Source organism: Theobroma cacao, chromosome 2 (assembly GCF_053813885.1).
Source record: "Theobroma cacao isolate CCN51 chromosome 2, ASM5381388v1, whole genome shotgun sequence".
Classification (NCBI taxonomy): Eukaryota; Viridiplantae; Streptophyta; class Magnoliopsida; order Malvales; family Malvaceae; genus Theobroma; species Theobroma cacao.
The window spans coordinates 6,248,849-6,270,949 of record NC_142640.1 but is presented as its reverse complement, the minus strand read 5'-3'; the positions used below and the strand labels follow the sequence as shown (position 1 = coordinate 6,270,949).

The 22,101-nt window shown below is 36.4% G+C and overlaps 5 protein-coding genes and 1 non-coding gene across 7 annotated transcripts; 3 read left to right on the top strand and 3 right to left on the bottom strand.

Moving 5' to 3' along the window:
• Nucleotides 1–474: 474 nt before the first annotated feature.
• Nucleotides 475–3,432, bottom strand: HDR (4-hydroxy-3-methylbut-2-enyl diphosphate reductase). The gene is made up of 10 exons (XM_007042655.3): nt 3,061–3,432; nt 2,740–2,936; nt 2,402–2,581; nt 2,134–2,265; nt 1,931–2,005; nt 1,738–1,843; nt 1,553–1,647; nt 1,197–1,382; nt 989–1,075; nt 475–724 (listed from the first exon to the last, which is right to left on the bottom strand). The coding sequence occupies exons 1-10, from the start codon at nt 3,323–3,325 to the stop codon at nt 659–661; spliced, it is 1,389 nt and encodes a 462-aa protein (XP_007042717.1). The 5' UTR covers nt 3,326–3,432; the 3' UTR covers nt 475–658.
• Nucleotides 3,433–4,303: 871 nt separating this feature from the next.
• LOC148763959 (protein DA1-like) lies at nt 4,304–6,183 on the bottom strand. The gene is made up of 9 exons (XM_088803348.1): nt 6,114–6,183; nt 5,960–6,032; nt 5,812–5,875; nt 5,617–5,721; nt 5,311–5,529; nt 5,152–5,220; nt 4,884–4,990; nt 4,701–4,759; nt 4,304–4,584 (listed from the first exon to the last, which is right to left on the bottom strand). Exons 1-9 carry the CDS (start codon nt 6,181–6,183, stop codon nt 4,304–4,306), a joined length of 1,047 nt encoding a protein of 348 aa, XP_088659474.1.
• An 866-nt stretch (nt 6,184–7,049) lies between these two features.
• TIC62 (NAD(P)-binding Rossmann-fold superfamily protein) lies at nt 7,050–12,576 on the top strand. 2 transcript variants are annotated; one of them, XM_018116302.2, is made up of 12 exons: nt 7,050–7,284; nt 8,262–8,379; nt 8,465–8,537; nt 8,625–8,664; nt 8,975–9,151; nt 9,483–9,564; nt 9,692–9,764; nt 9,864–9,974; nt 10,071–10,223; nt 10,792–10,925; nt 11,027–11,084; nt 11,561–11,704. In XM_018116302.2, exons 1-12 carry the CDS (start codon nt 7,107–7,109, stop codon nt 11,564–11,566), a joined length of 1,203 nt encoding a protein of 400 aa, XP_017971791.2. In that variant the 5' UTR covers nt 7,050–7,106; the 3' UTR covers nt 11,567–11,704. The 2 variants fall into 2 exon arrangements, with proteins under 2 accessions (XP_017971791.2, XP_007042708.2); XM_007042646.3 differs by lacking the exon at nt 11,027–11,084 and adding an exon at nt 12,165–12,576 and having other exon boundaries at nt 7,053–7,284; nt 11,561–11,746.
• An 899-nt stretch (nt 12,577–13,475) lies between these two features.
• LOC18608128 (S-adenosyl-L-methionine-dependent methyltransferases superfamily protein) lies at nt 13,476–16,589 on the top strand. The gene is made up of 7 exons (XM_018114600.2): nt 13,476–13,686; nt 13,806–13,902; nt 14,521–14,659; nt 15,405–15,487; nt 15,653–15,787; nt 15,870–15,974; nt 16,310–16,589. Exons 1-7 carry the CDS (start codon nt 13,601–13,603, stop codon nt 16,436–16,438), a joined length of 774 nt encoding a protein of 257 aa, XP_017970089.1. The 5' UTR covers nt 13,476–13,600; the 3' UTR covers nt 16,439–16,589.
• Nucleotides 16,590–17,125: 536 nt separating this feature from the next.
• Nucleotides 17,126–17,199, bottom strand: TRNAN-GUU (transfer RNA asparagine (anticodon GUU)). Its single transcript has one exon. It is a non-coding gene; the product is annotated as a tRNA-Asn (tRNA).
• A 527-nt stretch (nt 17,200–17,726) lies between these two features.
• LOC18608127 (uncharacterized) lies at nt 17,727–21,344 on the top strand. The gene is made up of 3 exons (XM_007042642.3): nt 17,727–18,086; nt 18,676–21,011; nt 21,122–21,344. Exons 1-3 carry the CDS (start codon nt 17,906–17,908, stop codon nt 21,194–21,196), a joined length of 2,592 nt encoding a protein of 863 aa, XP_007042704.2. The 5' UTR covers nt 17,727–17,905; the 3' UTR covers nt 21,197–21,344.
• Nucleotides 21,345–22,101: the final 757 nt, after the last annotated feature.

Genomic DNA, 22,101 nt, shown 5'->3' with positions numbered 1-22,101 from the left:
CCAATCATGGTTGTTAAACTTTGCTTTTACTTTAATTATCAACCTGGAGGAGCCATGTCAAGCAAAAGATGTAAAACTCGACATTTCAAACAGCACAGTTGGTTTAATAACAGTTGAAATTAGAGGCAGTAGGCAGAGGTACAAGATAAAGGGTGCTTGGCCTACCATCCTTATCTCTTGTTCGCTACGCATGTGCTATAGAATTTCATCACGCAGTTGGACTCTTGACAAATTTTACTTTTGGTCCGAACCTGCTTAAGTGTCACTATCAAATAGGTTCCGAATGATATTGAATATCATCAGCTTTTTCAATGCTTAAGTTTACAGGAGAGGAGTATCTTACAGAATTTTTGGTTCATTTCATGTTGCATCAACGGATTTACTTCAATATGTACAAGCGCAGTGTTACTAAGAAACATGAGAAACTGAACTTATGCACTACTCTAATCCAGGTCAGGATCTGCCACAGGAATATAGAAAACTCACATACGTCCATTAATATCACACGTTTCATGATACATAGTTAGATGCACCATTACTATTCCAAGGAACATGTGATTACACTGTCAGATACAATGAGTCTCCCGTTTTAATCATACATTGACAATATTGTACCACCAAATGAGCATCACCTGATGCACCTGTATGAAACCTATATTTATGCTACTTGCAAGGCTTCTTCGCGTTTTATGTCAAACACCTTGATAAGGGCATCTTCAACAACCTGGTTAGATCAAAATAGATGACAAAAAAATTTACAAAATATAGAAAACACATATCAGTTCGTAAAACAAATATATGGTATCATCAAGCTTGCATTAGCTACAATCTAATCAAGTTGCAAGTGAAGCTAATATTGCAAATTTTCCAGAGTCTTTGCAGAATAAAACATTTGTAGTGGAGTACATAAAAGGAAAAACAAATCAAAACACAAATTATAAGTAAACCAAACTGTAAAAATACAAAATTTCACATGAAAGAGAGTTACCTTATCTGGTGTGGAGGCACCAGATGTAACACCAATTGTGATGGGACCCTCTGGTAGCCAGTTTTCTGTCTCAACCAGCTCCCCGTGCTGGTAGAACACAGCATTTGCATAATTAGAAAAAAAATTGCAATTGCCACGAAATACCTTTTTTCTAGGCCAACAAAACTAGAAGTTGATCAAAAAGTGATTACTTTGCATTCAAACTTACTTTCAATTTGTGAGCTACTCTGTTTCCAGGACCTATTCTCTGTTCACTGTCAATCCAATATGAGGGGATCCCACGGTCCTCTGAAATTTCTTGAAGGTGTGACGTGTTGCTTGAGTTCCAACCGCCAACTACTAACATAAGATCCACATTTTCATCAACCAACTTATACATTGCATCTTGTCGCTCCTGAAAAAGAAGATAAATCAGCTCTAATTCAATGACTAACATAAAAGTTGGTACACAATCAGCTTAGGGGAAAGAGGCAAGAAGGAGCAATATATGCATAAAATCTTCCATAAGACAATATTTTCACAAATTTATAATGAAAACCAAACTGGCACAAACAATCAACTTACTTGTGTTGCATCACAAATTGTATTAAAGCTTAGGAAGTGATCATTGACATTTTCCACTCCATACTTTCGCATCATTGTCCTTTCTACTAATTTTCCTGTTCAAGCAAAATGTAACATATGCATCACAGGTAGCAATTCCTTGCAAACAAGAAGGGATATATCATAAGTGCATAAGTGCCACTAACCAATTTCCTCTGTCTCTCCCTTCAGCATTGTAGTTTGATTTGCAATGCCAAGTTTCACTAAGTCGCATTCTGGATCGAATCCCTTTGAAGTTGCATATTTAAATTTCTGAAAAAGAGCCAATAATCATCTGAACATTTGCACAATGCCCTGGACAATTTACATATGAAGAAAATAAGAAACAAAAACTCTCACCTCCAAAAATGCCTCTTTGGTCGAGCTAGATCCATCAAGTTTACCTCCAAGAATGTAATCACAAACATACATTGCCTTCAGAAATCAGACAACATGAAAACAAACAATTTTTATTCAATGACATATAAGGGGCATCTAGCAGCCAAAAAACTACTGCATAAGATATCACAAGAAAACAGAATACTAGCCACCGTAGGACATACCTCAGTCATATCCTTCACAATGATATATGTTCCAGCAAAAGATGCAGTTGCTACTGTCTCCTCATGAGCATATTTACCATGAATTATCGAAGTGTAGTCACCTTTCTTGTGCTTCTCTACAGTGTTCCATACCTTCATAGAAATAATATTTTAGTATCAAATGGAAAAAAGAACTCATTGTTCAGAATGTGGAAAGCTGCAAAGATAAAATTAAAGAATTACAAGGACATAGTTGTTATGACAGCATATGAGCGTTGGCAGAAGATACCTTACTAACCCAAGGACAAGTTGTATCAACAATTTGCACGCTTTTTTCATTCAAAACCAACATCTCATCTACTGCAGCTCCAAAAGCAGGCAAAACCACAACATCACCCTTATTCACTACATCAAACTGTTTCTTCCCTTCCTCAACAGGAATGTTTTTAACTTCCATCTCCTCCAACCGCTGCATTGAAAAAGAAAAAACACTATCTTTATGTAAGTAAATAACAAGTCCAGCAATTCCAGCAGCTAAGAACTAAAAATTTGATTTCCATGAATGAATTAATTATCATTACATAAACTGGGTAAAAAATTTTACTAGAGAAAAGGGCAAGGATAGACCTTATTAACAGTTGGATTGTGGATAATTTCATTGGTAATCCAAATTTTCTCGGTTGCAAACTGTTTTCTCGCTTCATAAGCAATCTGGACAGCTCTCTCGACCCCCCAGCAAAAACCATATGCTTCTGCCAATTTCACAGTAACGTTTCCCCATGTATACTCGTTTCCATTTTCCTTCAATTTCTTAATAATATCACCTGAAAGTTTTTTTTCAAAAACACATAAAATTCTTACCAAAATTCAACTTGATTTTTTTTTTGTTACCTCAGACTAAAAATAGGAAAAAGTAAAAACGGAACTCTGTTTGGAGACAAAACTTACTAGTGTACTCTCGATTCATGAGCTCGAGAGTCTCTTCTTTGTGTCCGAATCCTTTCCGATTATAATTCTTGCTCCTCGTCAAGTTATGTCGAAAAGCCTTGGCATCGAAGTTATCGGGATCCACAGCTATGGAAGAAGAAGAAGTAGAATCGCCGGAGCATCTAACAGTGAGAGGCTTCCGGAAAGGGAGAGCTCCGGGTCTTCCTCCAAAATGATCGGAACCGGTGCGGATGCAGAAACGACATAGTTGCAGAGAAGTCGCCATTAGAGAGAAGACGGAGAAATCGGCGCAGGTTAGCAGAGAGAGTGGGGAGAATTTTGTGAGGTCGTGGTGGGAACGCGCATTTTATCTTCGACAAGTGTCCTGCAGCTCCATGTTTTTTTCGTGGTTTTTATTTTTTATTTTTTCACTTACCTTAATTTCAATTGTTAGTTATTTTTGTCCTTTTGCTCTGAAAGGATCGCTTGCTTTTGGTTCTCTCCTCCCAGTCGCCAGTCGCCTTGGATGCCCAATCACGTTTTAAGTCCTTGTTTGGAAAGACGAACACGAATACCTCTCCAATTTTTCCCCACTCAAAACCTTACCAAACACGACCAACGTGTAGACATGGTAAATTACTTAAAATACAAGGTAATTTCAAATGTCAATTTATTCAATATATTTAGTTTCTCTAATTATTTTAAATATATTATAAATTGATTTTTTACGTAATATTATCAATTGATTAGGTGTACATCAGTCAATATATTTATTAATTTTTTTATTATTTTCTTTAAATTGGGCTTAAGTGCAGACAAGCCAAGATTACCTTCACATTCACTTTGATTTTACAAATGGACTGCAAAATTAAACTCTTCTGATCATAACTAAAGGCAGACATGTGTTGCATGTTGTCCAAGAATAAATGGTGATCCTAGTCCTAGTCAAATTGGGTCAGCGTCACACGCTGATTTAAATCAGACAGGCAGATGATGAAATAAGAACCGTGAAATAAATCCATTTTCCATGTTACGATTGAGCAAGGTCACATCTGGCGCTGCCTTGCTCCACCCAATTTTTGTGTGAACATGTTTTAGCCTCTAGACAATTGTAAAATTTGTCTGTATTTCCTATGCCAAATTTCCAAAATAATATATGATCAAGATTAATAATTAAATTCAATTAGACAATTCATTTGGTGCTACAAGCACGAAATTAACATGTAACAAAAAAAAAACTCTCCATTTAATTTGGTTAATCAAATTATTGAGGGAGAGTTCCATATTTGACGACATGATTAATCACTTTATGAGGACCCCATTTTTCAAATGCCCATTTGGCGTCTCTAAACCCTTCACCATAAGCATGGGAAGAATCGATTTCCACTAAATCCTTGAACGTGTGCTTCAAATTCCTAGTGAATTGAGCATTCTCGCTTCTGCTAGACGAGGCCTCCTCGTCCATCACCACGAACCAGTCCAACCACTCGTGAGCTATCACTTGGCATATTCCTTCCTCCACTTTTGGTTCCAAGTGGAAAACACCTAAACATAATGACTATCATATGCTTAATTGATATATATAATTATAATTATAATGAGCGTGATTGTTGAATTATAACATTTTATTTTTTTACTTCATTGTCCATGAAAATATTCACCTAGTTGCCTAAACCAAGCATGCATCAATTCATGGGCCATGATTGCCCCTGTCATGATCCTGCAAATCAAAGATTTCAGAATATTATATGCTTTTTAGTTTAAATGAATGCATTTATTCACTCCATCCATCAACACATTTTATACAATAATTATCAATTAAGCAAAGTAAATTAGAGGAGTACTTTGGCAAACCAAATAAAATAAGGACTGTTATGTGACTGTCATGATTTAATAGGTACTTCCTCTGTTCCAACCTAATATTCCTCCCACTTCGTGAAAGACTTTCAACCTATCATTTTCATAGTCACAACAAAAAAATATATAATACAAAATTAGGTTTTACTATGAAATTGTTGTGACAAGCAGCGGATATTAAAAGGAAATTTTTTGCTTCCTGTAGATTAAAATTAATCAACAAAAGGAGTCTAATTTCTTTATACAATTCCTTACACTTTCAGCATAACTTTCATCCGGATTGAACATTGTGAGTCCCCACACCACGCTGTCCGGATGAACAGGCTGTATATGTTCCATCTCAACAAATTAAATTGATAAAAAGACAAATATATATATGATGAAATTGAGGAAGATAATAAAAAAACTGCTTACTCCTGTGCTAACTCCTCGCCTGGTGTGTCTCCTCATCTCTCTTCTATCCACCAAGAAGACAGGAACATGTCCCTTGAATTCCACATCTTTTAGTCTCAAAAACTCAATCACATTGTCTAGAATAGATTGCTTTTGTCTTGCATTTGTGATTGATGTAGCAAAACAATCCGGGCAAATGTTTCTCATGTCACCAAGGTTGATATACTCTGTGTTTACTCCCTATATAGCATCAAGTGAATTTCTATTTCATTTTTTCATTGCCTTGGTGATGATGGTTCGATTGATTAATAGTGAATGATAAATTACCTTAAGCCTCATACAACCACAGCAGATCGGAGTTCCATCGGATACGTGACGGCGACAGAAATGCTGGTTCCAGAATTCACGCTTGCAAATTTCTTTCTTGGGAATCTGTAAGAAAGTCAAAAGGCTAGCATCAGTATGAGATAAACTCCATAAACTTGTTTGCATATTGATTGAATTCAAGTTGAGATTACTTACTGATCCATCACACACATCACAAATAATTTGATAGGACTGGCGTCTGTCAGAGTTTCTTCTAGAGCTTTTACATTGGAATCAAGTAATGAGAGTTCAATTCTCCATTCTTTTTAGTCCCTGATTAATGTAAATTTGGACTGTGCTTTACCTTTGTGGCACTGAAGATCTCACACTTTCTTCAATTGCTTTGGCTAGATCCTCATCTTCATGCACGATATCATCTAATGAAAATTAATGAATGAATAAGGCAAGTAAAAGGCTCTTAATTTTTGGTATGATGAATAAAATATTATGTATTTCACCAGGCACAGCTTTTCCTCTATCGTTGTTATCTAATAGGGATAGCTGAGTAGCCAACTCGATATCATCCATCTCATCTTGTTGCCACCGATCCTACCATAAAATGGTCAGTGAATGACGACAACCATAACAACATACATACACCATAAAATTACACACACGCAAACACCGGCACAACAGCAAAAGATGGATCATCCAAGACTTGAACGGATATTTACCATTCACTTCTTAACAAATTACTTTTGGTTCCAGAAAAAGAACTTCAGAAGAAAGAATCATTTGATGATTTGCTGATCAGCAACCTTTGCAGTAATGAAAGCAGCTGTGTCAATGATCATGGATCAAATTACAGAGAGCTATAAGGAGATTATACATATATATATGTATTCAAATGAAACTTGAACTAACGATTGCAAAAGTTGGGAGAACTTGATTATATTATACCCTTAAAAGGGTAATAATCAATGCGGAAAACATGCCTAATACTCTTAGGTCTTAGGTAGCATGCGCAGACATTGAAAACAGCATTCATTTTGTGGATAAGACTTCATTAAGAGGCAATGCATCATGAACTAAATGATGATATACCATCAAATTTTATACGAGCATTATTAGCAAATCTACAAGAATTTATCATTTCATGTAATTTGGAATTCACTGGATTAATTGTATTTCCTTGCATGTTGCTTTCCCCTCTCCCGAGGATTTAAGGTGATGACTTGAGTTGCGGTATAACTAGAATGGAATTGAAAAATAAGATGGAATTAATTTTTTATTTATAAAAAATAAGGATTAAAAAATTTTCCAGCCATAGAAAAGGAAAAAAGGAAAAATCAGTAGCTGTGCCAACAAGGATTCCTGGGGGACCCATCATATCAAGATGGAGTGGCGGGTGCCTCAACTGCCAATCAAAAATAAGTTCGTCCAGATAAACTGTTTAAGTGTCCTTTTGAGGTTTCAATTAAGGAACTTTGCTTGCTTTTGTTCTGCTTCAAATGATGGAGAGCTGCTGCCTACAGTCACCAGCCATTACAACCGTACCCTCCTCCCTGCCCAGGAGTGGGTTCATTGAGAAACCTCTTGGATATGGTCGAGTTTTCAAGCTTCCCAGATGCAAAAAATGCCCACTTAGCAGAGAGCTCAAAGTCTTTGATTTCAGAGCTCAAGCTTCAGGTAAATAGATTTTAGAAATTCTCCTACATTTGGTCAACTTGCTAGTCTTTTTTTTGGGCTGTTCTCTATGCTTTCTGTCAAATGCTGAATCCTTTTATTTTTGCAGTTGACATGTATGTTTTAACATAAGCTTTCAATAACTCTTTGTTCTGATAATGCTTTGATAATTGAGCATCAAACCAATGTAGCAGCCCTGCTTCATTAGGTTCCTGTGAAATTGTACGTAAGAAATTGATCAATTTCACTTAAATTATTATGCAAAATCTTTGCAAACAAGGGATGAGCATGTAGCCGTTTGATCAATATCAAAGGAATTTAAAGGGTACCCAAATTAGCAATGGGATGTCTTTGTATCATTGAAATATTTTTGCAATTAAATTTTTAAGGAAGTATTTTTCAGACAATGTGGACTAGTAAACTACTGGCGTATGTATATAGTTATCTATAGATATTAATTTTCTGCTCTCTTTTGTCCAGAAATGACAGATCAGAGTCCATTTGGATATTTCACTGTCAAATTGACCTCTAGATTAGACTGGAAGAGTATTCTAGATTGACATTTTGAAATTCAATCTGGACTTAATTATCATGATTCTTCCATTATTTCAAGATTTCCAAAAAAACCAAATCTTCTAGCCAAATCAAAAAGGCTTTTCATTAGAATTGCGCCGATGAAACCATTTAGGTATAACTTAAGGTGTCCTAGGACATACACTTCTTCCTTATGATAGTTCAGCAGTTGGTGAATCAGATACAGTTGCAGAAATATGTCTTTGCATTTGACATAAGAGAAAGGTGGTGGAGAATCCAACAAGTGTAAACAAAAGCTAATTGATAAAGGAAATGAACCATTGCATTATTGCTTTCAGCAGTTGCTTTATCCTGTCCTCAGTGGAAAGAATGTATTTTTCCTCCCTCTCCCCCTTTCTCATGTATTAACTACCAAATGGTAATTGTCTTACCTTTTTCGCTGCTAGGCACAACAAAAACTAATTCAGAGGTGGCTGGAGCAATTTCAAACAAAGCAGATTCAAAAGATGAGGATCTTGCTTTTGTTGCTGGTGCAACTGGTAGAGTAGGATCTCGAACAGTAAGGTTATAACTCACTGGCAGCTTTACTTGAAAGTTAAACAACTAGATGTCCAGTTTTAAATTGTGCTAAAAGCTCATCACTCTTCAGGGAGCTTTTGAAACTTGGTTTTCAAGTTAGAGCTGGAGTTAGGAGTGCTCAGAAAGCAGAAACTCTTGTGCAGGTTTATGTTTTACTTGTTAAAAAGTATTACTCTTTTCTTGTCAGCATTCCCAAATTATGCTTATATTGACAAGAAATTTGAATGCAGAGTGTCAAGCAGATGAAGCTCAACTCTGAAGGAACTACACGTAAGGACAAGAGAGCCTACGGATATTGGTTCCTTCTTATACTTTATTACTCTCAACATTTGATAAAACTAACATTTATGTTTTTAATATTTGAAATGATAATGTTATACTTACTCCCCATTTCTACTCATCCTGTCCACTGATTCGATCACTGCCATCTGCCTCATGTGAATCTCACCTTATAGAAAGTTGTGGTGAGATGAGTGGAGGTGGTGTAGAATTTATAAGTATATCAGCACTCTATAAATATTCCAATTGGATAATAATGAACTCCGAGTAAGTAACAGGCAATCTTTGGTCTTTAGACCAGCTGTAGAAAAGCTTGAAATTGTGGAATATGACTTGGAGAAACAAGATACAATTGCACCAGCTTTAGGCAATGCATCAGTGGTCATATGCTGCATTGGTGCCGGTGAGAAGGAAGTTTTTGACATTACAGGGCCTTATCGGATTGATTACCAGGCCACTCAGAATCTTATTCATGCAGGTAAACAAGATGGTCAACCACTAACATGACTGTTAGTTTGCATTTGGCATGCTAGCATCCTGAGCTCGGAAAGCCTTCTGCAATTATTCTTTTTTTTCAAAAAAAAAAAGGGAGAGATAAACCATCTGTGCATTATTTATTTTTTAAATTATACATTTCTAAGCGTAGACAAATCTTGCTAAAGAAAGGTGAAGTTAGATAGTAAATGAGAGAAATGAAGTGTTCGGTTCTAGACCTCCTATTTGATGAGTTTTCCTCAGTATTTATACAATAACATTGTCCTCTCTAAGCTCTACATGCTAAAACTTGGACTCTTTTTCTGATGGTGCAGCAACTGTGGCAAAGGTTAACCACTTTATTTTGGTTTCGTCTCTGGGAACAAATAAAGTTGGATTTCCTGCAGCTATTCTCAAGTAAGTTTCTTTTTAAAAAAAAAAAAGGTTTTCTGCTTAACATTTTGGAACATATATACTATTTTCCGATAGATTGGAACAAAGATTCAATGTTTTTGTTTGTCTCTTTTATCATTTTCCATTTAAGTTTGTTTTGGGGCGTCCTGATCTGGAAAAGGAAGTCAGAAGAAGCACTCATTGCAAGTGGTCTTCCTTACACTGTAAGTGGATCTTGAAGTACCTGCAAGTTTTATTAGATTACCAGCCCTAGAGAGGCATCATATCTGGATTTAATTACTCATCTTGAAGTGCCTGTTCAGATAGTCAGACCAGGAGGAATGGAGCGGCCCACTGATGCTTTCAAGGAAACTCATAATATTACCCTCTCTACTGAAGATACTTTATTTGGTGGCCTGGTGTCAAATCTTCAGGTGTATTCATATATATATTTATAATCTTAATTTTCATATTGCAATTTTTTAAGCCTTTCTTGCAAAATAAGCATAACAATATTAGTTCCACTGAAGGTGGCAGAACTCATGGCATGCATGGCCAAAAACCGCAGCCTTTCCCACTGTAAGGTGGTGGAAGTCGTTGCAGAAAGAACTGCTCCATTGAGACCTATGGAGGAACTTCTTGCAAAGATACCATCTCAGCGAGCCGACATTTACTCACCTAAGGTACTTTTTTCCCTTTTTCATTCTTAAAGGACAGGAAAGACTTTGCGCTAATCAATGAACATCTAACACAATTGAGAAACTGGGTGCAAGAGCTTGAGCTGATGAAGTGTAATCTCAAACTACTGGAGTAGAGATCATATAAAACATTCTATGAGATTCAGAGCGTTTCCATCATCTAAGACTTGACAATTTGAGTAGGATGACTGTCCTTTTTTTGTTTACTACACTGCATATCACCTATGAAAAATTGCTTAAATTGCTTGATAAAGAAACTATAAGGTGTTCCTAAAGAAGAAATTACCTTTTTCACATTTTGTCTCTCATCTGTATCAAGAGCAGTAATCAACAGTTCATATGAGGCCTAACCATATCAGCATCGTGGCTGAGGGATCAACAGGCAGGGGTGAATCCACGGTTCATCTTTAAATGTTGTCATGGTTTGGAAAGTGATGCGTAACATGATATAGTTAAGAGGAGAAAAGCCAGTGTACCCATTTAATATCCCTAGATTATTCAGTCGCAGAAACTACCTTAGTGTCTAATTAACTTTCTGTTCTGGTGTAAACAGGAGTCTGATGCTCCTTTTAAGTCTGATTCAGCACCTGCTAAAAGCATCATAACTGAGAAACCAATTACTCCCAGTGAGAAGAAACCTGAACAAGCAAAAGCTGTGGAACCAAGGCCACTCTCTCCCTATACTGCGTAAGCCAATCTATTTAACAGTAGCTGAATTATTGCCTTCGTTATTAGGTAGATGTCAAGAATATGAGCCATTTTATTAGGAGCTGATTTGATTTTAATAGCTATGAGGACCTGAAGCCACCTAGCTCTCCTAGACCAACACCGAGTGGCCCCAAAGTAGTAAGTTCCAGTGCCTCAACACCAGTAGAAAATGTCTCAACTTTGACTGGAGGCAACACTGCACCAACTGCTGTGGCTACTGGCATCAATGAAAAGGATTCTTCCCAGCAGTCAACTTGTCATTCACCCTATTATGCATAAGTTTGCTAATGTTTTATGGGGTTATCCATCTTTTGCTGGTCACATTTTCGCTATGCTGCACACCAACTGTCAGAACTTTTTCACATTTTTATTTAGTAGGTTTTTTACCTAGTATCTCATGAAATTATATGATAAGACCTAAGAAGTTAAACACTCAAGTCTGTTGGTTTTGATTTGCATCAATATTTTTTTTATTTGTATGACTTTTGATTCACTTATTTTCCTTGTTGAACAACCTACCTTTTCCATTGGTTCAAATTTTTATTTAGCCATTTCTTTTCTTAGCTTTTTACGTTCTTCTCCTTTCAATTCATTATAGCCCTCCATTTTTTCAGATATGATGATCTTAAGCCCCCTTCATCACCATCTCCTACTGCCCCAACAGTGGCATCTGCAGACAGCGGGTTCCAAGGTGCTGAATTGTCCATAAACAGAACAGCCCAATCTCCAATAGCAGATAAACCAAGTGATAAACAGCATAATCCAGGACCAACATCGAGACCACTTTCTCCTTTTACAATGTGAGTTTCCCTGGTTTTCTTCTCCTGGTTTTCTTCTCCTGGTTTCCTTCTTTGCTTTTCTTTGTTTAAGTATGCTTTCATGAAGTCAATGATTTCATAAGCAGTTGAAGTAATCTTGGATGGTAGATATATGAATATTGCTGACTCCAAGATCACTTGTGGATATTAAATCTTCTTCTTATTAAATATATGTGGCCTTCTTAGTGACTTAAGTTTCTTGATGCAAGAAATATATGTTAAACCCTGCTAGTGTGCATAATCTAGAGCTCTTGAAGCTCCCCAGTCACCAGAAAGGACTCTGTTGTCTTCTTGATTCTGTTTATTTACAGAGATACCAGTTTAGGCCTTATCTTGCTATGTTATCAGGAACATTATAGTGAACTAAGTTTCTTCTTTCTTTTCTTCTATAAAATTACAGGTATGAGGACTTGAAGCCTCCAACATCACCAATACCATCCTCAAGGAAATCTTAAGATAACAAACTACTAGTCACTCCAACAAGGTATAAGTCCAAAATCCTTGATATTTTGGCTTCTTGCGGGAAATTAGCTACCTGGAAGTAATCATCAATAGATGACTGTCACCAAACCATGAAAGCAAATTGGAACTTGATTCATCACTTTAATTATGTGAAGAGCCAAGCAATTTAACCTGACGGAGTATTTGAAAATTTCTTGTTATGTGATGCTGAGTTTGTGACAACATGCATTTGTTCCCTTCCTCCTTTTGTCATTACTTCTGGAAATTATTTGATACATTTTTACTGATGCTTTAGAACAGAAATTACAATAAATTTCAATTTGAATGTATTTTTCAGAAGGATGTCTTTACTCTGAGTTGTCAAACTTCAAACTTTTTAGTTTTTCTCCACTCATTTTTCTCCATTAGGCGGCTTTAACTAAAGACCTCTGAATAAAATTTCATTTAACCAGAAAGAACAAAGCATTACAATGCTGCTACAGACTTCAGAAGCAACACAAGTCAAGAAAAAAAGTGAAACAACATCCAAGAGACTAAGCAGTCTCAAACTGTAGCATACATGTTCATCAAGAAAAGACCATATCATCTCTAGACCCAGGATCATCAGAGCAGAACAAGACAGGCAGCACCTGTATGCATGTTAGATCTAGCTGTCTCGGTTCGGGAGGATATTCCATTTATTACTGCAAGTCAAACTGAGCTGTTGTCTAGGACTATTATATATATGTTACCAACAGCAACTACATAAGCAACTGTGGAACAATAACCTTTCTTGCAATTGATTAGCGTACGTTCATCAGGACTCCAAAGTCACACCACAGGAGAACTATCTTCGGAACAGAGTAGTAGAGTTTTGCTCTGTTTTTAAGCCTCTTGATCTTTTTCCCTCCCAACTATAATCAATGGGATTTTGGAAAAGATGATCTTTAAGCTTTTAAAAGTAAGCTAGTGCCCGACGCTACCAAAACTAATCTTACTTGGCCACAAACAAACCATTGAAATAAACAAGCTTGGCTCATGTCACGTACATCATTTTGCTCTGTTTTAAAAGAATAATATATCATTTTGCTATATCAAGCAAATTTTAAAATAATATAACATTTTACTATTGTTTGTAGACCGCTAGTTCTCTTCATAATCGAAATATCTGATGGTATGAAAATGAGAACATTATACAACAATAATTTTTAATTAATTATTAATGCAGGAATCAGTAGGGATAAGTAAATAATAAGGAAAAACTAGCTCTTTTTTTAAAAAAAAAAATGAAAAATGGTAGTTCTAAAATTATGAATTTGGTAGGGTTTTAAGGGCCACAGGAGGCGAACCCAAGGTGAAGACAGAAGGGAAAGCGGAACAACCCGATAACAAAAAATGGATACGGATCAAAACCCAGGTGCAGAACATAAAAAGACTGATCCTCCTTCATCCGCTTCGGCCTACCTTGATCCTAACTACTGGTAACCTTTTTCCTGTTTCAAGTTTTTTAGTCCATTTCTGTGTTTCCCTTTTTTTTTTATTCTCTTGTCACATCTTTATGCTTTCTTATTCTTATTCTTATTCTTTGTTTGTATTGCAGGAACCAGCGTTTCTCTAATGAGGAACACTATGAGTGGTTCAAAGATTACTCTCATTTTCGCCATCTCATTCAAGCCCACATCAAACACAATTGCTCAGTACGCTCTCTCTCTGTCTCTTTATTGGTGAATGCCTCTTGCTTCATATTTTACATGGGTTTTGGGTGAAATTCTAGTCATTCAGCAAAAAATGTGGACTTCAAGTCATAAAAGCAAATGGGTACTCGCTTAATTGGTTTCTTAGCTTTGCTTTTGTTAATAAGCTCCGTGTGGTTGATGCTTTGCTTTTTCTTATTTGTTTGTTATTTACTCATTTTGTGTGTTTTTTTTAGCCTTTTCTTTTCTGTTCATTTTTTGCAAAAAAAAAGAAAAAGGCAAAAACAAAAAACATCAACCCTAGGAGTCTAAATTAAATTCTTGATTTTTTGCCTAATAATTGAGTGAATTGGAAAAAAGTACAAATATAGATTTTACTTTACACAGTAGGCCAATATAAGCTCTTAGAGCGTTAGTCGTATTGGAGCAAAATAGAAGCTAGGCTTGTGTTAATTCTGGGTTGGGATAACAAGCTATAAAATGCAAAGCTTTGTATTGGTATTTGCCTATTTGGTAGTCGCAGCTTACTTGGTTGCATCTTTATTTTCATTTTGGTTGTGCTTGATTCTGGTGGGATCAGAGTACTTTAATATATAATGATGAGAAAATTATATGATGAAGGTGTTGGAACTGGGCTGTGGGAACTCACAGTTGTGTGAAGAGCTCTACAAGGATGGGATCACTGAGATAACATGTATTGATTTGTCATCTGTTGCAGTGGAGAGGATGAAGGAAAGGTTATTGTCTGAAGGAAACAAAGGTGTCTTTAGCAGATTTCTGAAGTTTCTAACTTTCTATTTCATTTTCATTTTTTATTTATTTGGCCTATTAGAATTTGAAGCTTGATTTGAGTCTGATGAGTTTGTACATGAACTCTTGTCTGAGCTTTTGAGATCATTGAACTAAGCAATGCATATGACATTTATGGAAGTAAATTCTTGTCTTTTTTTGTTGGCGTGATGTGTTATGATCACTCTGCCAATTCAAGGTAGGAGATAGGACCCTAGACAATTCAATAGCTATTTGTAGTCTTTTCATTTCCAGACTCTGGAAAACCATGAGAATATAAAATTGTCCTGGTGAGTGCCAGACCCCAACATGAATGCTTCACTTGTTTGGGCATATGAAATCCATACTGCAGATAAGGGTTTGTTTATTTGTCAACTATTATTGGCTAAGTTGATCAAATTTCACTATTTCAGAAAGATCTCCTTTTTCACTGAAAGTTCCATTTGGTTGATGCTTTTACTATTTGCTTTTCTTTTCTTTTTTTTCAAAAAATGAATAGAAAGCGAAAAAATAAAAATTGAAGAAAAAAGAACGGCAAATAGCAAAAGTATCAACCAAACAAAACCTTATTTGTTGTGAGAAAAGTAATGATTATATTTCTTATTATCTTGGAAGCTTTGGTAATGGTGGAAACAGAATTCTTTTCGCCAGAACCAGCTTATCTTTGGACCTGGTTTCATTCATCAGTTTTCCCTTCCTTGTTACCTCTTCATCAGAAATAAAAGTGCTGGAAGCAGACATGCTAGACCTCCCCTTTCACAGCGAGTGTTTTGATGTGGTTATTGAGAAAGGAACCATGGTAAACAGATAATCAAGTTGACTTTTCTTTTACACATGCTGGAATTTTAGTTTGGTTTTCTTAATTCTATTGTTATTATTTCTTCACTGCCTACTATTCTTAAATAATTTTTTAGTGAGTCTATTATTTCTATTAATTTTTTTCTTCCTTTTAATTTCTTTGAAGGATGTACTGTTTGTGGACAGTGGTGACCCATGGAATCCACAGCCTGCAACAGTATCCAAGGTCATGGCAATGCTTGAAGGTGTTCATAGGGTTTTGAAACCCGATGGGATTTTCATATCAATTACTTTTGGCCAGGTACAACAAACAAATACATGGGGTTTTAACCTTTTGTAAATGTTTAGGATATTGTTCTTACTTCTAATTTCATTTCATACAGCCACACTTCAGGCGGCCTTTCTTTCATAATCCCAAATTTACATGGTCTGTTGAATGGAGTACTTTTGGAGATGGTTTTCACTATTTTTTCTATATCTTGAGGAAGGTTAGTCCAAACTCCTTCGTGTCTTGCATTTTTGGTATTTTGTGTGCTTGGCCAGGCTTCATGTGGAATGTTGGCCAACGGGCAGCTAGCCGTCACATGGAGTTAAAAAATTTAATCTTTTTCTCTTTTAACATGCACATTATAGACCGTTGGGAGTCAACAAGTTTGTTATAAGCAATGCATGTAATATCATCAGAATTTTGCAATAGTGATACTCTAATAAGTTTCTATGATGAGTCATTCCTGGGAATTGCTTGTGAACCTGGAATGCTATAAAAAGAACAAACTGGACCAGTGTTTTGCGGTGTAAAATTGACACTTTTAGCATTTTTCAGGGAAGGAGGTCTTTAAATGGTGGGGAGTCCACTAAAAAGATTGAGATGCCGTCAATTTGTTTGTATCAAGAAGAATTAGAGGGTGAAGATTATATTTTTCGAACAAATATTGACGAGATAGATTGTTAGAATGAGTGTAACTCATTTCTTTATAGATTTCCTGCTGTAAACATTGCAGTTAATTCCTTAAGTAAACATGGTTGGGAAGTTTTGTACTCTCTGTTTGTACTTTAAAGTTAAGTCCTGTAGAGTCCATTTGTATTGCATAACGTATTATAAACTGTGCTGTGAACAAAAAAAATCTGCAATTCCATGAAATTCTGTAATTTTGTTCTACTTGTATGTGTTCGTATTTGAATGACCTAAGGTAGCAAAAAGGGAAAAAGGAAAACTAGGAAAGAAATCAGTGAGCTGGCTGGGGCAAAAATTAAAACAAGAACAACTTGTTAGGGTCCAAATGAAAAACATTAAAACAAGGAAAACAAGAGCGACTTGTTAGAAGGAAACCATTCAAACGTTTGAAGTTTCCATTAAAAAACTGTTAAAACGCTAGACGGTCCAAATGAAAAACATTGAAACAAGGAAAACAGGAACAACTTGCTAGAAGGAAAACACTAAAACATTTGAAGTTTCCAATAAAAAAACATTAAAGCGCAAGAGGGTCCAAATGGGGTCCAAAGAACTGGAAGGAAACGGTCCAAATAAGGTCCAAAAAACAGGGTGGAAAACATTAAAACGCTAGAGGGTCCAAATAAGGTCCAAAAAATTAGAAAAACGCTAGAGAGTCCAAAAAATAAGAAAAGGAAAACGTTAAAACGCTAGAGGGAGGGGTCGAACCTCCGACCTTATGGTTAACAGCCATACGCTCTAACCGACTGAGCTACTCCAGCTTTTTTATATTTAAATTTTTATAATAACAACTAAATGAATATGTTATTGTGGTTTTTTATGTTTAATGTTTAAATTTTTTTAACTTCATCTCTCACCATAACCAAAACTCTAACAAACCGGTGTTATTCATATGATCTTTTTCTCTATTTGAATTAATTTAGAGATGATTGACTATTGCATTTAGGATTATCAAGAGCAAGATAAAATAAAAATAAAAATAAATTTAATATTAGTAAAAAAGAAAGTAGAGTTATGAGATTTGGAATATTCTAATTCTCTCCTTTCTATCTTTTGGTTTTATTCAAAGTTTACTTTAATGTTTAGTGAATAATCTTTTAATTCTTTTTTTTTTTCCAAAGCAAAAGTCTAGTAAAGATGTTCAACGGCTATGTAGCCACTTCTCCGCCACTTTACAAACGGGTAAAGGAACGATGGTCCAACGGCTCGGCTTTGTCCTCATCACTTTAAATACCCTTATTCCAACGGTCAAAAAACCCAATCCATTCAAATACCCAGAATCTCTGCTTCAAGGAAACTAGCCGTTACGTTTCATCAAATCTTCAAGATTCTTTGACATTCACAATCTTACCATTCTTGCTCCAAAGACTTTCATTTTATTTCCATTCTAAACCCAAAATCCCGTTGAATTGAACGAATCAATAGAGAAGAAAAAGGGGGGAAAATTTACAAAGGGAAACATTCACCATGGCCTCACCTGCCAAGACTTCTTCGTCATCACTTCCATGTAGAACGAACCCTAATATGAAAAAATCTGAAATTAGTGATCCTATGAGAAGAAGTTTCAGTGGAAACCCCTTTGCAAAGCCGTCTATTGTCACAAATCCCAGAACATTTAACCCCAGCACCCCTGCAAATAGTCCTTCAGGTAACAGTTTCTTTTTCTGTTCTATTTCTTTTTCTTTCCTTGCCTTTCTTTTTCCATTTTTAGAGATGTAATATTTGGTTACTAGGAATTTGGGTTATTAAATAAAGGGAAACGAAAATTGAGGCATTATTTTGTTCATGCTGTCTGGGTTATGAAGGGAATAAAAAAAAGGGAAGATTGGCTTTGAATCTTTTGTTCCTTTTATGTTAGTTTTGTTAGAAAATAGTAATCTGCTATGAGAATTAAGTAATGTTTATCTGTTTAACTTTGATCACTTTGAGTGAAAATTAAAGAAACTGAGTGGAAAATCTATGTACTGCTATGTATCCGGGTTATAAAGTTAGTCGCCTTTCAAAGTCAGTGATACTAACAGACTCTGCATTTTGTGTTTTTGATCTGCATGTTTTGGTAGAAAATATACATTTTTCAGCATAATATTGTACTTGTATTATAATGGGTAATTTAAAGTGACTTTCGATAGGAAGTTAGCTAGTCCCATAGCTAGAGAAGTTGGAATAGGAAATTTCCTATGAAACAAACAGAAAGATCTATGATTCTGATACTTTATATTTGTCTTAACAATTTCTAGATTTTCCTCGAAGACATTCCGCTGGCAGAGAAAGTGTAGCTTCTTTGCGTGATTCTGACAAGGAAAACAGTAAAGACCAGAATCCAAAACCAACAAGAGTCAGATCACCAGCTCCTTCAAAGGGTTCAAAGAATTTCATGTCACCGACAATCTCTGCTGCTTCAAAGATCAATGCATCACCGAGAAAGAAAATCTTGGTTGAGAGGAATGAATCAGTTCGATCTTCTGTTTCCTTCTCTGATGTAAAAAGCCTAATCGAGGAAGATAATGAGTCAACACCGGAGATTGCTTTGAAGCAGAAGAGGGTTTCATCCTCTGATGTTAAAAGCGTAATCATGGAAGATGAGGCAACACCGGAGATTGGTTTGAACCAGAAGAAGGTTTCATTCTCTGATGTTAAAAGCATAATCATGGCAGATAATCAATCAACTCCAGTGATTAGTGTGAATCAGAAGAAGGTGACATTCGCTGATGTAAAAAGTGTAGTCATGGACGATGATGAGTCAACTCCACAGATTGGTTTGAAGCAGAAGAATGTTGAGGTCCCTCATGATTCATCAAGCAGCAACCATGTATATGAGGAACCTTTGAAAAGCAACGCAGATTTTGATTATAAGGAGTCCAAACATGATTCTGACTTGTTACTGGAAACCGTTACAGAGGAAAATGATTCTGTTAATGTGGATCCCAGCTTCAAGATTAGTCCTAGGGTTTCTATTACACCTTCATGTCCTATTTTAGCACCACTTGATGCTGATCCATCGATGCCTCCTTATGACCCCAAAACCAATTACCTTTCTCCAAGGCCTCAGTTTCTTCACTATAGGCCAAATCCTCGAATCGACCTCTATCGGGAAAGAGAAGGTAAGCAGCTCGAGGAGCACTTTGCATCTGAAAGCTATTCAGATACTGAAGTTACTGGAGAAACACAGTGCGATGCTTCACAGAGAGAATCTGAGGATATATCTTCAGAGGAAACAATGAAAGGAGAAGGAGAGGAGGAGGAGCTTTATGCATCTGAACGAAACCCAATTGCCCATGACATGGTTGAAGAGAGTTTAAGAATGTCTAAGCCACGTTTCTCTACCAGATCAAAGTTCATTGCTTTCCTTCTGGTCCTGGCATTTGCTTACTTTTCAATTCTAGTAGCAAATTCTCCTACCTTTGCTCCTTCTGGGTTGGGAGATTTAAGCCTATCAATTCAGGTCCCGCCAGAAGTCACTGAATTTGCAAAAGCTAATTTTGACCGGTTCACTCAATATCTTCAGCATTTGTCAGCTAGGTTCTTGTCTTGTGTTTCCAACATCATTTCCAGTTCAAGAGAAGTGCACAGAACGGTTTCCTTTCAATATGCTAATTTGAGTCATTTGCTAGAGGATCATATCAGCGAGGGGCACCTACTGTTTGATTGCAGTGTAGTGGATCCTGTAAGGGAGAGGGGCACATATCATCAAGAGATTGAAGCAGATGAGGCAGTAGATGAAGATGATGAACAGGAAATTAAAGAACAAGAGGACCAAGAGAGTCAAGCTTATGAAAACTTGGAACTGGTTTCAGGAGAAGAACCTGATGAAGCACAGCAAGGGATTGAGGCGGAGATGATTGAACTGGATCATTTAGAAGCAGAGGAGAATGAAGGAGTTGAATTTGCTGCTCAGATTGATGCTGAACATCAAAGCAATGTGAACCTTAACCACCTGCCAAGCATAATCCCACAGGCTGCTGAGGTATCCAAATCTGGGAACACTGAGGGTGTTGACTTGAAGAACATTGCTGAAATCGTGTTCCCGAAGGAAGAATTGATGTCTCAAAACCCCAAAATTGAAGCTCTCACTGACGACTCTCAAAGTTCTGAAGTAGTGGATTCTGCAATTACTGGGCCAGAAGACCGATTTCTCGCAAAGAATGTGATGGCTTTTTCTTTACTTTTGTTGTGTCTATTAGCAGCTACGGCAGCTGTCATCTACCCAAAGAGAGAAAAGCTCTCCGTGCCAAATGCTGCAGTGCCTGTGCAACAACCAGTGCTGGCCAAGAAATCTAAAGACAGTCCAGTGTCAGTTAGCTCAAATGATACAATCCATGAAAGGCTATCTTCCAAGAATTTGCAGACGGAAGTAGACATGTCTAATGAGTCATGCCCATCAGAAATGAGCAGCTGCCAGAAAACCTCATCTACTTATAGCAAGATGGGACTCAAGGAATCAAATGAATATCAGAGCCAAGAAAAGAAGCCCAGGAAGAATAACAGGAGAGAGTCTCTTGCTTCATCAGATTATTCTACGGGTTCCCCTTCTTATGGTAGTTTTACAACGTACGAGAAGATACCAAACAAGCATGTAAGTTTTCCCCTTTTTATTGCCATTCTTACACTAGTCTAAGATCATTTTCTAACAACCAGCCAGAACTTGTTTCTTACACTTTTTGCTTTATTCGTTTGTTTTAAAAGGGAGGAGGAGATGAAGAAATAGTTACCCCAGTTAGGCGTTCAAGCAGAATCAGAAACCAAGTCACTTCTCCATGATGATTGACAAGTTGTATCTTATGTTAGTTACAATTGCACAGCAGTGCAATTGTACTGTTATTGGATGCTGACGTAGATTAGGGCTTAATTGTAATTTGAACACGTTGTATATGAATGGTGTCCATCGATCAACTTTGATTCTTACCAATATTCTTACCAATCTATTTCAAATTTCTTCTTTCTTTCTTAAATGCGGTACAATGGCACAGTGGTCTTCACTGTTCATTACCTTTGCTCTGGACAAATAAACAGGTGTAAAGGGTTCTTTTAGTAAGGAGAGAGGTAGTATTATAACAAATAAATTGAGACGTACTAAGAGGTAATAATAGAAAAGAAAATTGAAACAATCCTTGATCAGGAATACAAATTAAAGAAAAAGTAAAAACCGCATGTTGGGTTCTCGATCTTGGACTATGTTCACACCTCACTCTTTGAGACTTCTGTAAAAGAGACTGAATAAGAGTTCGCTAAGATGCGAGCATAAGTTCTTTCAAAGAGAACTCAGCATTTGTTTGCTTGGTTATTGGTGTAGGAGAAGTCCAGCTTGAAGGCTAAGGAAAGAGCTCCCGTTCTTGACTCTAGAGAGTGAAGCTCTACACTTGGAGTGAAAGTATTGTCATACCTGCTACGCACGTGCTTTACGCCCTTTACCTCTGAGCGGGTCTGGCTTTTATGAGAGGATGACCCGTGACTGTCTGAATGAACTCTTTTTGGAGAATTGGAAATGTGGGGGAAGCATCATCAAATTCTATTATTTTAAATTGATTAAAATAGAATTAAGTATCGTTCCTCCTATTTTAAATTAACAGAATATGTCTGTTCGTGAAATTTTCTTAAAATAAAATAAATATCCTTTCTTTTTATTTTAAATTAATAAAATACACCTCTTTGTAAAATTCTTCTAA